The sequence below is a fragment of the Xiphophorus maculatus genome, chromosome 22, assembly GCF_002775205.1.
Source record: "Xiphophorus maculatus strain JP 163 A chromosome 22, X_maculatus-5.0-male, whole genome shotgun sequence".
Taxonomy (NCBI): Eukaryota; Metazoa; Chordata; class Actinopteri; order Cyprinodontiformes; family Poeciliidae; genus Xiphophorus; species Xiphophorus maculatus.
Genome location: NC_036464.1, coordinates 1605098 through 1620885, shown reverse-complemented (window position 1 = coordinate 1620885; position 15788 = coordinate 1605098). Strand labels below are relative to the sequence as shown.

The following is a 15788-nucleotide window of genomic DNA, read 5'->3' as shown; positions in this document are numbered from 1 at the left end:
GGTCTGAATGGAGGACGAGTCATTTACTGAATCACTCCTGGGTTGATTTGGCCAGAAGTTTTGAGTCATTATCCTGCTGAAAGACTCAGTTCACTTTTTGATTCCTTGACCAAGAGCGAGTCAAGAGAAACAGGCCCACAGCATCACAGCTCCTCCACCATACCCCACACTGGACATGATATACCTCTGTGCTGTTATCGTTTGTTTTAAATCAGACCCACCTGGAGGATTGAGTGGCAGAAACCTCAATCTTACACCTATGTGATCAAACTAAATGGGTCCAGTCCAAGTTTCACAGCAAAATACAAATGTTAACAGAAAAAAATTCCTGTTCCAGAGTTGGTGATCCCAAGATGTTGATTTTTGCTGCAGTTCTCCGTCAGACTGCCTGCAGTGTTGTTTTTGTTCATTTTTTTATTTATTTTTTCTCTTTCTTACTGAGCCCAACATGGGACTTGGTGAAGAACAAAGAAAAATGGGATTATTTCGCAAAAGAACTTGGAATATTTTAAATATGTTTTTAGAATCTTGTAAAATGTAAGTCAGATACATAGGATAGTTATTTTTTCCTCCATGTCCGTTTTGGTCGGCAGTACTTTCTCACTTTGGCAAAATAAACTTTTATTTTTAGCTTTCCACTTATTTAAAACATTTCAAATCATTGTTCAGGCACTGCATATGAGTTGAAGATATTTTTGTAACTTTTCTGATGAGATTAAATACATCGGCCTCATTTGCATGTTCTAATATTTTTTTAATATTATACTGAGAACTGGGTGTCATCGTCATTGTTTAGCAGTTTTAATACCACGTGGTAAAAGGAAGACGTAGATTAATATGTAAAAGTTCCTTAAAACAAAATACAAAAAAAATACAAAAAAGTATCTAATAATATATGTATATAATATCATAGTATATAATAGTACAATAGTATATAATAATAATAATAGTATCTGTAAAAAAATATTATTTCTCAGCATAAAACCTGTTTCCCTTAATGGGTAAATCAGCTCAGATTAAAAAGTGTGTTTTCAATTTATTAGCTAATAAATGTTAATAAATTGGGCTTTTCCTCATTATGTTCACATGGGCTGACATCAGAACTGTATGTTAAGCGCAACTGAAAAATCAATGCTAAGAGAAAGGAGGAAACAAAGAATTAAAGACAGAAACGTTATTGTCTGCCACAGATTGGGCCCCTGCTGGGACTGGAGGCTGACTGTTGTCGCTGCACTCGCTCTCATTGCTCCTCCTGGCAGACGTCAAAACTGACAGCAAACAGAGACAGATTTCAGTTCTGATTCAAAGTGACGCACACATCCCCTCAGAACATCCGCCGAGCATTAAAGCCGCTTCACAGCAGCATCACGACCTGAAGTTTACAACACAAGCAGTCGCGCTTTTTCCTCTCTCTGTAAATTTGCATTTAAGAACAACAAATCTGGACTTTTACAGATCTGTAATCACTTCACACACAGCTGTTGAAGTTCTGCTGAACGCTTTCTCACAGTAACTCTCACTCTTCCTGCCTCAGGCTTGAATTCATTAGACTTTTTCCTCCTGGGTTTCTCTTTTTGTTTTCTGCCCTGCCACTCACTGCAGAGTTTTATCATCATTCCAACTTTTTCTCCACCTCTGAAGAAATAGATACATTTTTTCCAGTGTCTCAAGGTTTGTACTTTTAAAGCCTGCTGTCACATGTAAAAAAAGAATAAAATTGCCTTTTCTAGTTTTGATTTCAACATCTGCTTGCATGACTGAACAATACATTTTGAATTCATACAAGAGTTGTGGGATAGATCCTGTTTTCTTGTCTTTTCGTTGTGAATGAAGACCATGTTTTAAACAACAAAACACAATAAATCTGATCCTTTCTGTGTATCTGGTTCTCACCTCAAGTTCCTGTTTGGTCTCTAACAATTACAATAAAATCAACTTAAACCCATCTCCTTCCCCTGATTAATGAGCTTTGGAGAGTTTATAAAGGTTGGTCTAAAAGCCTCTGATAGTTCAGAGAAACTATCAGGTTTCGCCTTTTCCTGGGGCTGACTCTGGGGTTAATTATCTGCAGGCCACTTAATTAGAGGGACAATTGAACTTCTATCCACTAATAAAGGAAAGTAATGCAAGATATTCTAAAGAGAAGGATTAGATTAATTATTTGTGTTACCTACTATTGCGTCATTATGTTTGCTTTGCAAAAGGACTAAAAGGCAATCATTATGTTATGTTTTGTTCATCCATTGTCTTCCTCTTATTAATCTCAGCTGCTGGGGCTTACAGTTAACAGTGGATTCACTTATTCACTGATTTTCTTTGTAAAGCAGATCAAAAATATTCAACAGTAAATGATGCTAGGAAGCTGAAATACAGTCCAGGAGGGTTATTCAATTTCCTTGCTGCTGATTGGCAGAGAAAAGAAAGATGGTGGATGTTAGCTTCTGCATATGGATGCTTGTTCTGGTATTTCTGGTGTTTGAACTATTAAAGTAAACAGCTGTTAGCAATTTAATAGCAAGGAACTCTAGTAATTTTACATTTTAGCTATTGGCCATGAATCCACACACAGCATGACTTGCAGTAGGAGAGAAGGATTTGACCCCTAATTAGTGCTTGGTCACCCAGAAAACACAAATATCTTTCACATCATTTGCAGTAAGTGATCTGCAAAAGGACTACAACATATTAAGTGCTGTAAAAAATATCCATGAAAGAATCATATTAGATTTCAGACTTCATACAGTAAACTGTACCACATCTGAAGCTGTTGACTCTTCAAGCCTCTCAGTGCGGTGACAGGACTGAGCAGAGACTCTGTCCTGTCAAACATCTGAGCCAAAGTAAGAAATTACATCAATGTTTAAATGAATCTACTTTCAGATTTTCTCTTAAGAGCTATTTAAGCATCTGAAGTTGAACCCTAACCATTCTAACATTTTCTTTAATTTACACTTTGGCTAAGTGATGTTGGCGTGCGACTTCTCTTGTCCTCACCAGCAACTCATAGCACATCCAGAAAATGTTGTATCTGCTTCAGGATCTCATAGAAAGAAAAGAATCATTTCCTGATTAAACGCCTGAAACATCTCATCATAAAACCTGAGAACCTTTCACTCTGGTCAACTAATGAACTGCGCCTTTGTTACATCAAATAGCTATTTTAAATTGTTATTTAATGGACGAACGGATGGATTTTTAACAAAGTGTCAGTTCTGATTAGCATCTGTACATGCTGATTGTCTGCTTTGTGTGTAAAAATCAGCAGATCCGTCATCAGGCTGATTAGTGAGTTTCCTGCTGTGAAAAGTCAAAATGACAAAAGGTGAACAAAAAGTTCTTCATTGTGTCAAACGTGTTGAGTCTCTAATCAGCCTGTGGAAAGTGGAACGGTACCTTTGTTAAGCCAATGAGAGCAGCGGAAGCAGTGAGCTTCTCTTACATGCTGCAGTCAAGGACAATTCAATCAAGCAGTCCCTCACTGCGTCTTCCAGATGAGCTCTAATCACAGTTCTGTAATTAGTGTTAGGGAAAGCACGCATCTGTGTGATATTAAAACGTTTACGGATTGAAAGAGCAGAGTGTTGGAGGTCAAGCTCTACAAATCACTTCTGTTAAAATTAGAAAAGGTCGCCCAGGACACCAGGCAGGAAAACAGCCTAACCTGAGCCACTATGAAACCTTTCTACCTTTAGCGATAATATTTGCTGAGTTCACCTTGTAGTGTCAGGCAGTGAGCTCTCACCCTGCGGTACACCGACTTCAGAGAAACCACCACGGAGCGGTCTGACAGCAGAACCCGGGCCCCTGAGGGACACAGGGAGGGAGATGAAGGCTTTTCCTCTGGGACAAGGACCTGCTTGCTATATATTTAGAGGAGGCTGAAAACATTCGAGGTGTGTGTGAGCGTGTGTGTGTGTGTGCGTGTGTGTGCGTGTGTGTGTGTGTGTTCAGCAGAGTGTCATTCATTTCCTCAACCCCTCATCGGTTTTTGTGTGGGAAGCTCCAAATGGCAGCAATGGAATAAATCTCAGGAAATACCTCAGGCTGAGACCAATAACCAATACAGGTTAATTATCAGAGGCGTGGGCGTGTGTGTGTGTGTGTGTGTGTGTGTGGGTGTGCGTGCGTTTGTTTCTAATACCTTGTGGAGACCATTTTCCTGACACATACTACTTTGTGGGGACTGAAGCCTGGTCCCCACAAGGGGAAACGTTGTTTTTGGGTCAGGGGTCAGATTTAGGACTAAGGTGTGAATTGAGTTTTGGTTAGGGTTAGGTATATAATGGATAGGGTTAGGATTAGGGTAAAGTTTAGGCTGTAGAAATGAATGGAAGTTAATGGAAAGTCCCAGCAAAGATAGCCGCGCAAACATGTGTGCGGGGCTGGGCGTGTGTGTTGGTTTGGGGCGGGGCGGGGCGGGGCGAGGAGGGGAGGGCATTTTCTGCCTCTGAATTTTATTTCCATGTTCAGCTGCTGGTAGCTTGTGTTTCTGTCTAACATGTGAAAATGTCCAGTCTATGAATAATGAATCGTTTTGTGGTCAGTTTGATTATTAGAACTTCTTCTCTGTTTTTTTGTTTGTTTCTAATTGACAGCAGCATTGTCTGAATTACTTCTTTCTGAGAACATGCTGACAGCGTCCTTTGATCCTGGACAGACTGTTTTCTTTAAAAGCCACTTCCTGTTTCATATATTTAGTACCTTCAGTCTTCTCCTCTTTCCTTTCACTGCTGAGCTTCTGAGTCCTTCAACAGTTGTTTACTCTAAATCTGCAGAAAAAGCAGTAACCCTCTCTATAACCCTCCATACACCCACACACACACACACACCCCCACACACACCCACCCACACACAGAGAGTGCTTGTCTTCTGAGCTGACACAGACCATATTCTTCAAAACAAATGATTTCTACATGATAATGACTGATTTCACTGTCATGTGGAATGGATTATCTCCACAGGTTCAATCTACTTTTTCTTTACTTGGTATAGATATAGACATAGAAATATAGATGTAGATGTAAATGCATTTCATTGCTTTTCTCACAAACTGTTATTTGTGAACATGGTATATCTACATCTGTTGATTAAAAATATGGTTCCAAACATTTTTGTTTGTTTTTAAAACCTTTCTGTGTTAAATCATGTAATGGCCTTAACAGATGAATTTGTAAAAAGATTTTTCATGTACATGTCTTAAGGGCCCAAAACAATAAATACATTACAACCCAACATATTCGCAGTTTGGAATATGTTACTTCAAATTATTTTCAGAAAGTTTTTATAAAGCATATCTATATATTTTTAAACCTGCAGACTGCAGTGATGACTGATGATGGTGACAGGAAGCAGCCAATCCAGTGGAGATATTTTTTTCCTTTTTAACACTGATTGGCTGAAATAAGAAAAAATTGCATATTTTATAGCTTCTAATGCTAACTGTTTCCACTGTGTGTATTGATTCATTTCAAAAATATATTTGTATTTGAACTATTAAAATAGAAACTTATAAGCGCTTTTAAAGAGGATCTAAAGACACTGGAGGTTCACTGTCTGTAAGTATAAAAGCATGTTGCCTCCTTATTGGGTGGTACAACATGCAATGCACTGAAGGCATTCTGTTTTATTACATTATAAATTTCTGCATTAGGATAACAGAGAGCGGCTGTGTAATGTAAGGCATATGGAGCAATAAAGAGATGATAAGGTTGGATAAATGACTGCAAGGACAGCAAGCCGTAATGAGCCGATCAACCGATAGTGAGGATTGAAATGCTGCGGCATCAGAGCGCTGACAGACTGATCTGTCGGGGAATCCCTGCTCCTGGTATTTCCGTCAGCCGCTCAGTGCTTTCAGTCACAGATTCCTCCTGCCATAAGAAGCTCTGCTTGTTCCGTCTGCTAATCTTTCCTCCACAGGCATCATCTGATGCTGCTGCTTTCCACACACCTGTCATACATCCTGTCATTGTTCCGGAGGATTCAGAACGATCAGGTCCAGAAATAAATTAGAATGTTTTTGAACAGTTTGGTTATTCAGTCACTCCATTCAGCGAATGAATTTAATTAAATTCAATTTATGAAACTTTATTTGTCCCCAAGGGGGAATTTAAAGGCAAAAACATAAACACAACCACTTAAGACACAACAATTATTCGAAAAACAGCACATAAAAACAAAGATCTAATCCAATCACCTACACCTCTAATATTTGAATAATTGTTACACAGCAAGTTTCCTGGAACATTTTGTATTTACTTACTGTGGAACAAGTTGTCTACTTGTTCCACAGTAAGTTGTAGTGAGCACAAAGTTTCTAACAGGAAATCTGAAAACTTTTCTTGATATAATTCATTTAAATTGTGTGGTTCTCTGACACAGACCTCACCTTTAGGCAAAATCAATGAAGTTTCAACAGAGTCGAGGTCAGAGCTGAACAGTAGTCTGTTTTATCCAAAAACGTTTTAAGGGATTCTGTTTCAATAATCAGATTAAATAAGTTGAGTATTTTTTAAGAAAGAGGCTTAAACCTGTAATACTCCAGCAAATAAAATCCCCTGCTTCAAAATTTGCAAACATTTTCAGTTTTACAATTTTTAAAATTAAACGTTTCCACATTAGACCACAGTGACTAAAGATGTTTTTGGGGAACTCGAGTTCAGGCTGTCAAACTGTCAAGAACGGTGATGATAGCATCAAACTGGCTGTGGACCAAAGTTGTAAATATTGTTCAGATTCCTCATTTAAAGCCCCAAATAAACAGAACATCGCTGCCAAGGAGGGACTTTAATATAAACCACTGACAGAAGTGTATTTTCTTCAGTAAATGCCTCATATTTTACATCATTTTCTGTTCTAAAAGCTCATCTTGAAGTATTTTTCTCTTGCTGGGTTTGATTGGATTCCAGCTGGACTGATGCTTTAGAAAAACTAACAATGAAAAACTAACTATGCAGACAACAATGATTGTCTTTATCACAGGAAACAGCAGACTCACTTCTGGTCAGGATTCAGACTAAAGGGACGTGGATGAAAGTCAGCTGAGGTGAAACCTTTCTCAGCATTCTGGGTCTGAAACCTCTGGGAACGATTCAACCATCAGTCTCATTCTCCAGTCCCTGAACAATCACTTCATCACACACTGAAAGGCAGCATTTTTACCATCCTGAATTGAGTTTTTCTTTTTATGGAAATGAATTTTTGACACCTCTGGAAGACCGTCTCACTGCCTCCGTGTTTCTGTCTGTTTCTTTGTGTTTTATGGTTCGATCCAGCTGCATGCTGATTACCGAGGGAGGATTCTTTACTTCACATTAAAATTCCTCTGGCAAAGCAAATAGTGGGGTTTGATTATGAAGCTGTATAACACAGGTTGTAATGGGAGACTGCAGGGAGAGCAAATATGCAGCAGATAGCTGCTTGTGCATGTATAGCAAATTCACTTGTAATCACAGTTACTTCTGCAACGTAAAAAAAGAGCAAATAAAGCAATATGAGCTTTATTGATTTTAATCTAGCTGCAGGTGGGATGTTTGCTGTAATAATAATGACTACAGATTTCTGGCACTGTGGTGATGTTGAACTTGTGTGGAAAAAACTTTTTTAAAGTTCAAGTTTTTCTGTTTTTATTATAATCTAGTCAAAACTTACCTTATTTTTTCAAGTGGAAGCAATATTTTTCTTAGATTGGCATAGGTTATTAGAATGACATACTGTATGGTGCATTATGTAATGCTGGAATTATTTTTAAGTACCACCACATGTCAAAAAATACTGATTTATTTAGTTGGCATCAACTTCATAACCATTTTAAAACCACAAGGAAAGATTTAAAGAATTGAATCCACCCATTCATTCATGAATTAAACTGAAGGTTTAAGGAGTGGCAGGTGGGGGTCTGTATCCATGCTGCTGAAGTATTTCTGTAAATAATTGGATGGATCAGAGAGGTGAGTTTGATTCTGTGAGATGCAAACACAAACTCATCCTCTGCTTCGCTGGAGTCCAGCAGGGTTTTCATGCTGATATGCAAATATCACCGGTTTATCTGAGTGGTCCATGCTGCCGTCACATGAGCAGCAGCACACTGAGGTCTGAGGCAGACAGCTGGACACACTGCATGTCAGGTGAGTCTCTGGAGGGTTCAAACATAAAATGACTCCACTGAACCAAAGGAAATCAAGTGGAATCTGGATGCACTTTCCTGCTGACAGACGCTGTTTTCATTGCAAATGTGTGTAAATCTTACAGCTGAAAAATCACCTCATCCTAGCACAAAAAACATTAGCAATAAAAATGTTTTTAAAATTGCTGTGTTTCCATTAAGCTCATTTATTTTTCGTAATTTTAATTTGCACAGTTTTATGATCAATTAAAATGCAGCTAGTGACTGTTGCATGAATGCAGAGCAGACAGTAGACAGTCGTCCACACATATTAATTTAAATCATGATCAATATTCTAGATGAATTCAAACTTGGGACATTTATGTTTGAATGATTCTAAACTGAGTATTACCCTATTATTCCTCCCACTAATTATTCTCCTCATTAAATGAGTCACACTGGCTGGTTTCCTATAAATACAGAAATAAATATAAAACTGAGTTAATGTGTGTGGAATAAACAGATCTATAACATCCGACTCACTTCAAAGAACCAGAAATCCCATCTGTAGGATGGATGATCAGACTCTTCCAGAGTGCCATTACTCCCTCCAAAAATCATATTTTTCATCGAGTGCTGATGACGTGACGTCCTCCCCTATTAGCAGTTTTCTTTAGTTTTATTAAGGAGAAAGCTCTGATGACACTGCAGCAGCTCAGCTAATCCAAATTTCACCCTCCCCTTTATGTAAACCAACAGTGCTCTCGGTCCAAAGACTGACGCTCACGTCTCTGAACAAAGGTTTGCCATCGCATTGGACCGAGAGCTGCTGCTGTACGATAGAGGCTAATGTTCATCACGGCACAGAAATAAACATCAATAAACCAATTTTACCTGCTAATAACCTCAATCTGCACAGAGGCAATCATTCTCTTATGACAACATAATCTTATCACATTTCACATGCAGTACATGCAAGCAACAAATTATTTTCTTTACTACTGTCATTTTTAGAATAAAATAATCGATCAAAGCTTTTCTGTTGGCACAACATGAATTCTGTTTTGCTTTGTACATTACGTAGAGGAACAGTTTGTTTCTTCCAGCCAGTCAGTCAATCAAGAAGCTTTTAGAAGCACAACAGAGTCCTCAGAGTGATTGTAGGGTCTATTTTCTCTGAATCCGCTCTTAGACTAAAACAACATAACAACCTGCTGATTATTGTTGCCCAATGACCATTAAAGGCAGCATGCTTCTAAATTTGTCAGCGATTTCATATGAAATTAGCTTAAATGGCTACATAGTGAAAATATGTACCTGTGAAAAGCAAATGAAAAAACCCAGAGCTCTGAATAGATGATCTCATTTACACAAACTCTAACAGAAGTAGAATGATCTCCAGCCAAGAAGAGATTTTTTTGTTTTGTCTTGCATCAACCTCACAATCCTTTTTTTTCTTTGCCTTTGACATTATTAAATGTCAAAGATCTGTTTTCATTTACATTTCAACTTTTGATTTAAATGCTATAAATCCAGGACTTCCTGAATGTCCAGTCTGATGTGTTCCTGGTTGACCTGATGCCACAAACTACAGCGGAGTTAATGTGGAAAACACACCAGCTGCTTTTCAAAGTAAGAGCAATAGCTCTCTTTTCAACATAAGCTAACTGTCGCTAAAGGAAATAAAACATTGGCTCTCTTCCTGTGATTTTTGTATCTGTGCAGAACTAAGAATGCAAAAAAGTATCTTAAGATCCTGCTCTGTTTAATCAAAACCAGACACTGAGAAAATTACAGCAACTTGCAAGAGTGATCTCTGAATAAAAGATGATTTCCTAAACTAGAAGAGAAGTTATTCAATTTCAAGCATGCTTTGGTAAATGTTCACATTGGAGCGATATGTAAGGGAAGTAAGCGCATATGTCACACTGAAATTAAAATCCCATTGGAGATAAAAACCAATGAAGCTGCAGAGACACACAAATGTAACCATGACCTCTGAATCTTACATTTTTATTTTACAACTTTCATTTTATTTTTTTCAATTTATGTGACAAACTAATAAAAACCTAAATTATAAAGCTGCAGGAGGAAACGTTTGAAAAGAAGAAGTTTTTAAGATGGGGCTTAATTGAGCTTCACAGGTGAAATAATTTGGTTAAATGTAGTTATAAATCCTGCACTCCACAAAGCTGTCTTTGATGGGAGAGAAGAAGAAAGTTCTTGCTAAAAGAAATCCACAAGAAGTCAAGTCTGCAGTTTGTCTCAAGCCTCACCTAAAAATATTTCTGTCTAAATAAAATGTGGCTAAAAGGTGAAAAATGAAAAGATGTTAACATTAAGACACATTTTCATGTCTACGCCTGAGACCAGGTTAAAACTTTGTCTTTCAGTGACTAGAACATAGAGCCCAAACAAATTCATATGTATGAATGGTTTAGTCAAAGTAACAGCCTAAATCCAGTTAGGGATCTGTGCCAGATCAAAGTGGACAAAGACCATACATATTTTTTCAAGACGTAGCAAAACAAACATGAAGCTTCTCAGTTTCTCCTCTTTGACATCAAACTACGATGAACTACATGGCAGCTGTGCGTCTTAAATCCTGAGCCTTTAACTGTTCTAAAGAACGACACCAGCTGACCCCAATTATCCTGCATGTACAACAGTTTCTGACGAGAGTCAAGAATGCAGTCTGCCACTCCTCACATCCACACAGTGTCAGCCTCACATCTGAGAGGATCCAGCTTCAATCGCTGCTGGCCAAAAAGACTCCAAAAGGCATAAATTAAAGACAGTAAATATAAATAAAGTAAAACATCCCAGATGTCTTTTATGTGACATAGTTGTATAAAAAGTCATGTTTATGTGATCATAAAGAGAAGAAGCAGATAAGCCTGCGTTTGCTTTCTCTGTAGAAAAAGAAAATAAAACCTCTTGGTTACTCTGATCAAGGCCGTCGTGACTGGAGCTTTTGTGGCAGGATGCAGCTCTGTGTTTATGATGGAGCCAATGAAAAATTACTTTTCATGTGACCCTCAGTACTGATCCATAAAACAAAGAAAAGCTCCAATAATTGTAAATCTCACCGGCTCAGACGCACAAACAAAAAGCTGAATGTTCGCCAGGAAACTCATCTGGGCTGCTTAACACTGACAGTAAATCAGCTGATGCTGAATATTAATGATCATGTAGAAGAGCAATGCAGGTAGAACAGCTGCATTCTGCAACTTTGAACATTTTTTTTCCTGAGAAATAAAAAAAGGATGTCTGCCTCATCTGTCTTCTGAGAGACATTTCTCTCTACTGTCTCCACATGCTTAATCAGGAGGTGGGGTTGCTGTAAAGTCATTGGTTCCCTTTGACAAATGACTTTTCACCCACTGCCATCCTTTTCTCTAATCATAGCAGAGGGACTGCTGGCTGTCTCCAGGCATCGATAAACGGGAGGGAGGTACTGAGGACAAATTGCAAATCCATGAAGGAGCAGTAAAGTAAAAAAGTAACTATGCTAATGCTCACTCACACCCAGGTTGAATGCATAGCAGACAGTATGTGAGTTTCTGGACCAAGGGAGGAACTCATTACCTACAGAGAATAAAAGTATGCACAGAGACGACATCCAGACTGACTGGGATTGGAACCCATGACCTCCTTGCTGCAAGGCAGCAACATGTGGTTATCTTTTTATTTGCACCAAAGATTAACAAAGGATGTATCTGTGAAGAAGACCAAGGTCATTTGGAGTGATTGTTTTGACCATCCCAAGTCTGGAAAAGTTTAGAAACAATTTACTTCACAGTTCAGCACATTTTCTCCAGGTTGTGTCTGTGGAGTATAGTTTCAATTAGACTGATCCCTAAAACAGCCCAGGATCCCAAACATCAGAAAATATCGACATTTGTCTCCTGGGAGACGAATTCAGGAGCTTCAATGAAGAAAGAACCAGGTGTGAAAACTCTTCTGTGCTTTGATCAGTCATATTGCACTTTATGAACTATACACTTCATATTAGTATTAATTTATTGGTTTTAAATGTTTTACATTGTGTGCTATCAGTTTGCAAGGCAAGAAAAATCTATTTGTCTCCTATTGAATGTCTTGATATGAATGAATTCCATTTGATTTATTTTGTCATATTTATATAAGCCTGGATTTGAATTTCAACTTGAGAGTACATTTATAGTGAATTTTAAAAATAAAATCAATGTTAATGAACTGAACTGAGTTGAATGGAACTGAAACAAATTCAAGATGAATCATTAAAAAAAAAAAGAAACAGAAACCCGGAAAACAAACCCGATAAAAACGGACCAGATTCCTCAACGCAATAAAATTGCAATAATTTATTATTTTCAAAGGTTGCACCTCTCTGACATGAATCCTATATTCACTGCATCACACGAGCATCGCCTTTCTTGGTGGGACTTGTTGAGGACAGTTATGAACCGCTCTAACCTCTTGCCAACAAAATAAAAAACTGTTAAATGAAATGATTTTTAATGTAAATGTCATCAGATCTGTCCATGTCAGAGAATAAAACGCTGACTTTTGTTCTTTTTTTTTTGGTGCAACCTGTTAACGCGCCGCTGCTGCTGCGCTGCGGGGATCCGTCCATGGTGCTGAACTGCGGCTTAACAAAGACCCAAAAACCTTCCGTGTGGCTGATCGATCTGAATGTTAGAGTTGAAATCCTACAGAAAATCTATTTGATCAGGTCCGCGGCAGAACTCACATTCTGTTTGTTTCGTTTGAGAGGAAACTCAGCTGCTCGAGGTTTTTACTCACGCAAAAACTCCGAAGAGCAGAACTCGGATCCCAATCTCCAAAGCCAGCTGCCGCATGTCTTTCCTCCGCTCTGTGGGCGAAACATTCATGGTTTTTGAGGAGGAACGAAAATGAATCCGTTAAGTGAAACGAACAAAGGCCGTCCCAGTCTGCGCTGCGGGTTCTTCACTTTTATAATCCGTGGAACCAGTCCTCCCAGAGGCGACGCTTCCTAATCACGCACGCCGCGCGTCTCCATCGCCGTTCGGTCACCTGAAGCAGCAATCTTTCCTTCAGCCTCAGTCTCTCTGCGGTTTGCTTTAGTATGACTCTGTTACTGGCTGCCAGCTCCTTGAACTGCTTTCTGTGGGTTGGAGTGTGGGGAGCGTGAGATATCAGGAAATATGGGAAACGGTTCAGGTGTTGGATGAAACTGAGCGGGAGTGAAGGAAGACCGGAGAGTAACGGGAGACTCTGAGCGTCACGCCTCTCTCTCTCTCTCTCTCTCTCTCTCTCTCTCTCTCTCTCTCTCTCTCTCTCTCTCTCTCTCTCTCTCTCTCTCTCGTTTTGCATTTCTTGGCTTTACTTTGACGGATCAAATGAACAGAAGTTTCAAACTTCGGACCTCTCACCAAAGAGTCCAATGAGAGACTTAAATTCAATCATTATGGAATTGAACGTCGGATCAATTTTGGTCTCTTATACCTGGAATAATAAAACAATACTTTTTAAAAGCAAAATTTGAAAACACAAGTTGGAACTTATTGTTTAGATTTATAATGATCATGTTTCTTCATGTCAGCAGGTGTTACACTGACCTGAGGTCCAAAACCCAACCATGTCAAAAACGTAACAGGCTCAAAATCCAAATCTTCTAAATCATCTTTTTTAGAGAACTCAACTGTTTGAGTGAAAGTGGTCAGAAACTATCATGACTTCTGCAGTGAGACAAATAAGAAGAGCTGAAGCAGAAAATGTTTTAAATGAATCATAAATAAAACAAAACCCAGAGAACCAGAAACTGTGGAGCACAAGAGGAAGGAAACTAATAGACTTAAAACTGCCCAGTGAAATGGAAAATGAAAGTCACCAAATTGTGAACTTAGGGGAAATAACAGAGAAACTAACAAAACACTAAATGTTCTTACTAAAGTGAAGGCTTGGTTTTCCCTAAAATAAGTCAAATTAATCTGCACTGGAGACAGAGGAGGAAAAAACAACCTACTAAAAACTTAAAGTGACCAGAAACACAAAGACTCCTGATCATCACATGAGCTTCCTGATGGTTTGTCTTCACACCAGGAAAAATGGAGCAACATCAACATTATTTAAGTTGACAGCAAATTTATGTTGTATAATTATTTTGAAATGAAAAACGAACCATTCAAATCATTAATATCATTAAAAAATATAAAAAAATTTAACGAGAGGTTGTAAACTTCTCACAGGAACATGAATAAGTAAGCAGCACTTTGAGGAACAAGGTTTACTTCTGGTCTCATCTTTTTTAAAGAGACACATCTGTTTAATATCCATCCCCTTATTAATAATGAAACACACTAAGTGAAGCAGAGATAAAGCAGATATCTTTATCCCATGGTCCCAGTGGGTGATGATGAGCAGAACTCAGCCAGAACAGCAGCTGGGAGGAAGAATCAATCAAGGCTTGTTTTCTGACTCAGGTGGTCAGCAGCCTGACACAAAGTATTACAGCAGGACATGAGAGAGGAGTCCAGCTGCCATTCCCGCCCAGCGCGTCCGGCCCACGGCGAGGCGTGGAGTTCCTCAGGGTCTGACCGGCCTGACTGAGACGAATGAGCGCAGGCAGCAGCAGAACCTGTCCAGATCCTCAGACACATGAATATTTTATCCACTCTTAAACTGACCTTCTCGCTTTAGCTGCCAGTCAAATGCAGTCTCCTGTAGGCGTGTGTGTGTGTGTGTGTGGGTGTGTGTGTGTGTGTGTGTGTGTGTGTGTGTGTGTGTGTGTGTGTGTGTGTGTGTGTGTGTGTGTGTGTGTGTGTGTGTGTGTGTGTGTGTGTGTGTGTGAGACTGAGGTGGGAAAAACTCCTGACCCAGAAACTTTCCTCTCTCCTTTCTGGGTCAAAGACCAGACAAGCAGAAAACTGACAAGTTTGGAAACTCTGTATTCTTGCTAACAAGGCATCACAGCAACACTAAGATTAATGCACAAACGCACACATGCAGAAGAGATTTTGATCTTTTTCTTTGTTTCAAGCAGAGAAATGTTAAATGTGCCTGAAGTCTGCTCTGCTTCCTAATAAGAAGACAGCAGAACAAGAGGAGACGTGAAGCGATGATGGGCTGGGAGGTGAACTCCAACTTCAAAGCTCTCTTCCAACCATCCGAATTTGGGGGTTTTAGGGAGTGTGGCATGTTTATTAGAAGCTATCCACACGGCTTCTTCAGGCCGCACATCAGTCACGAATAAGATGATTCACTCTGGTCAGACCCCCGGAGCGTCAGCACAGGATGGCAGAAACAATTATCATTGGAACGGCGCAGCAGAGGCATATCTTTCTTTGTTCTTTTCTGCAGCGGTGATTGTGAGTCACATTCCCCGAGGTTCTGTTTATTCTGCCAGGTTAGATATATGCTGCACTCTGACAAAGAAAAGCCCTTCAGCATCACAAATGTACAAAGTTGGTCTAATCGCCTCCACGCACTTGTGGCATTCGCCGTATTAGTTTGATCAGAGTGACTCACCGCGCTGCAGAGGAATCATCCCGACTCTTCAGAAGCTTTAAGGTTCGGTTGACATCATTGTTCATTATAGTGGGATTAGTTTCAGCAAGAAAAACATCATGGTTTTAATAAAAAGATGTTTCAGGACCAAGGCAATATTCTCACATACAGATCCACTAAAGAAGATGAAATATTGATGCTGCTGAACAAA

The 15788-nt window shown here is 39.1% G+C and overlaps 1 protein-coding gene across 1 annotated transcript in view; it reads right to left on the bottom strand.

The window, feature by feature from the left end:
• Positions 1-13314, bottom strand: part of plpp4 (phospholipid phosphatase 4) — a 60514-nt gene extending 47200 nt beyond the window's left edge. The window contains exon 1 of the mRNA XM_023327885.1: positions 12893-13314. Within this exon, the coding sequence (XP_023183653.1) occupies positions 12893-12981 (89 nt within the window). The 5' untranslated portion in view covers positions 12982-13314. The remainder of the gene's footprint in view (positions 1-12892) is intronic.
• Between the last annotated feature and the right edge of the window lie 2474 nt (positions 13315-15788).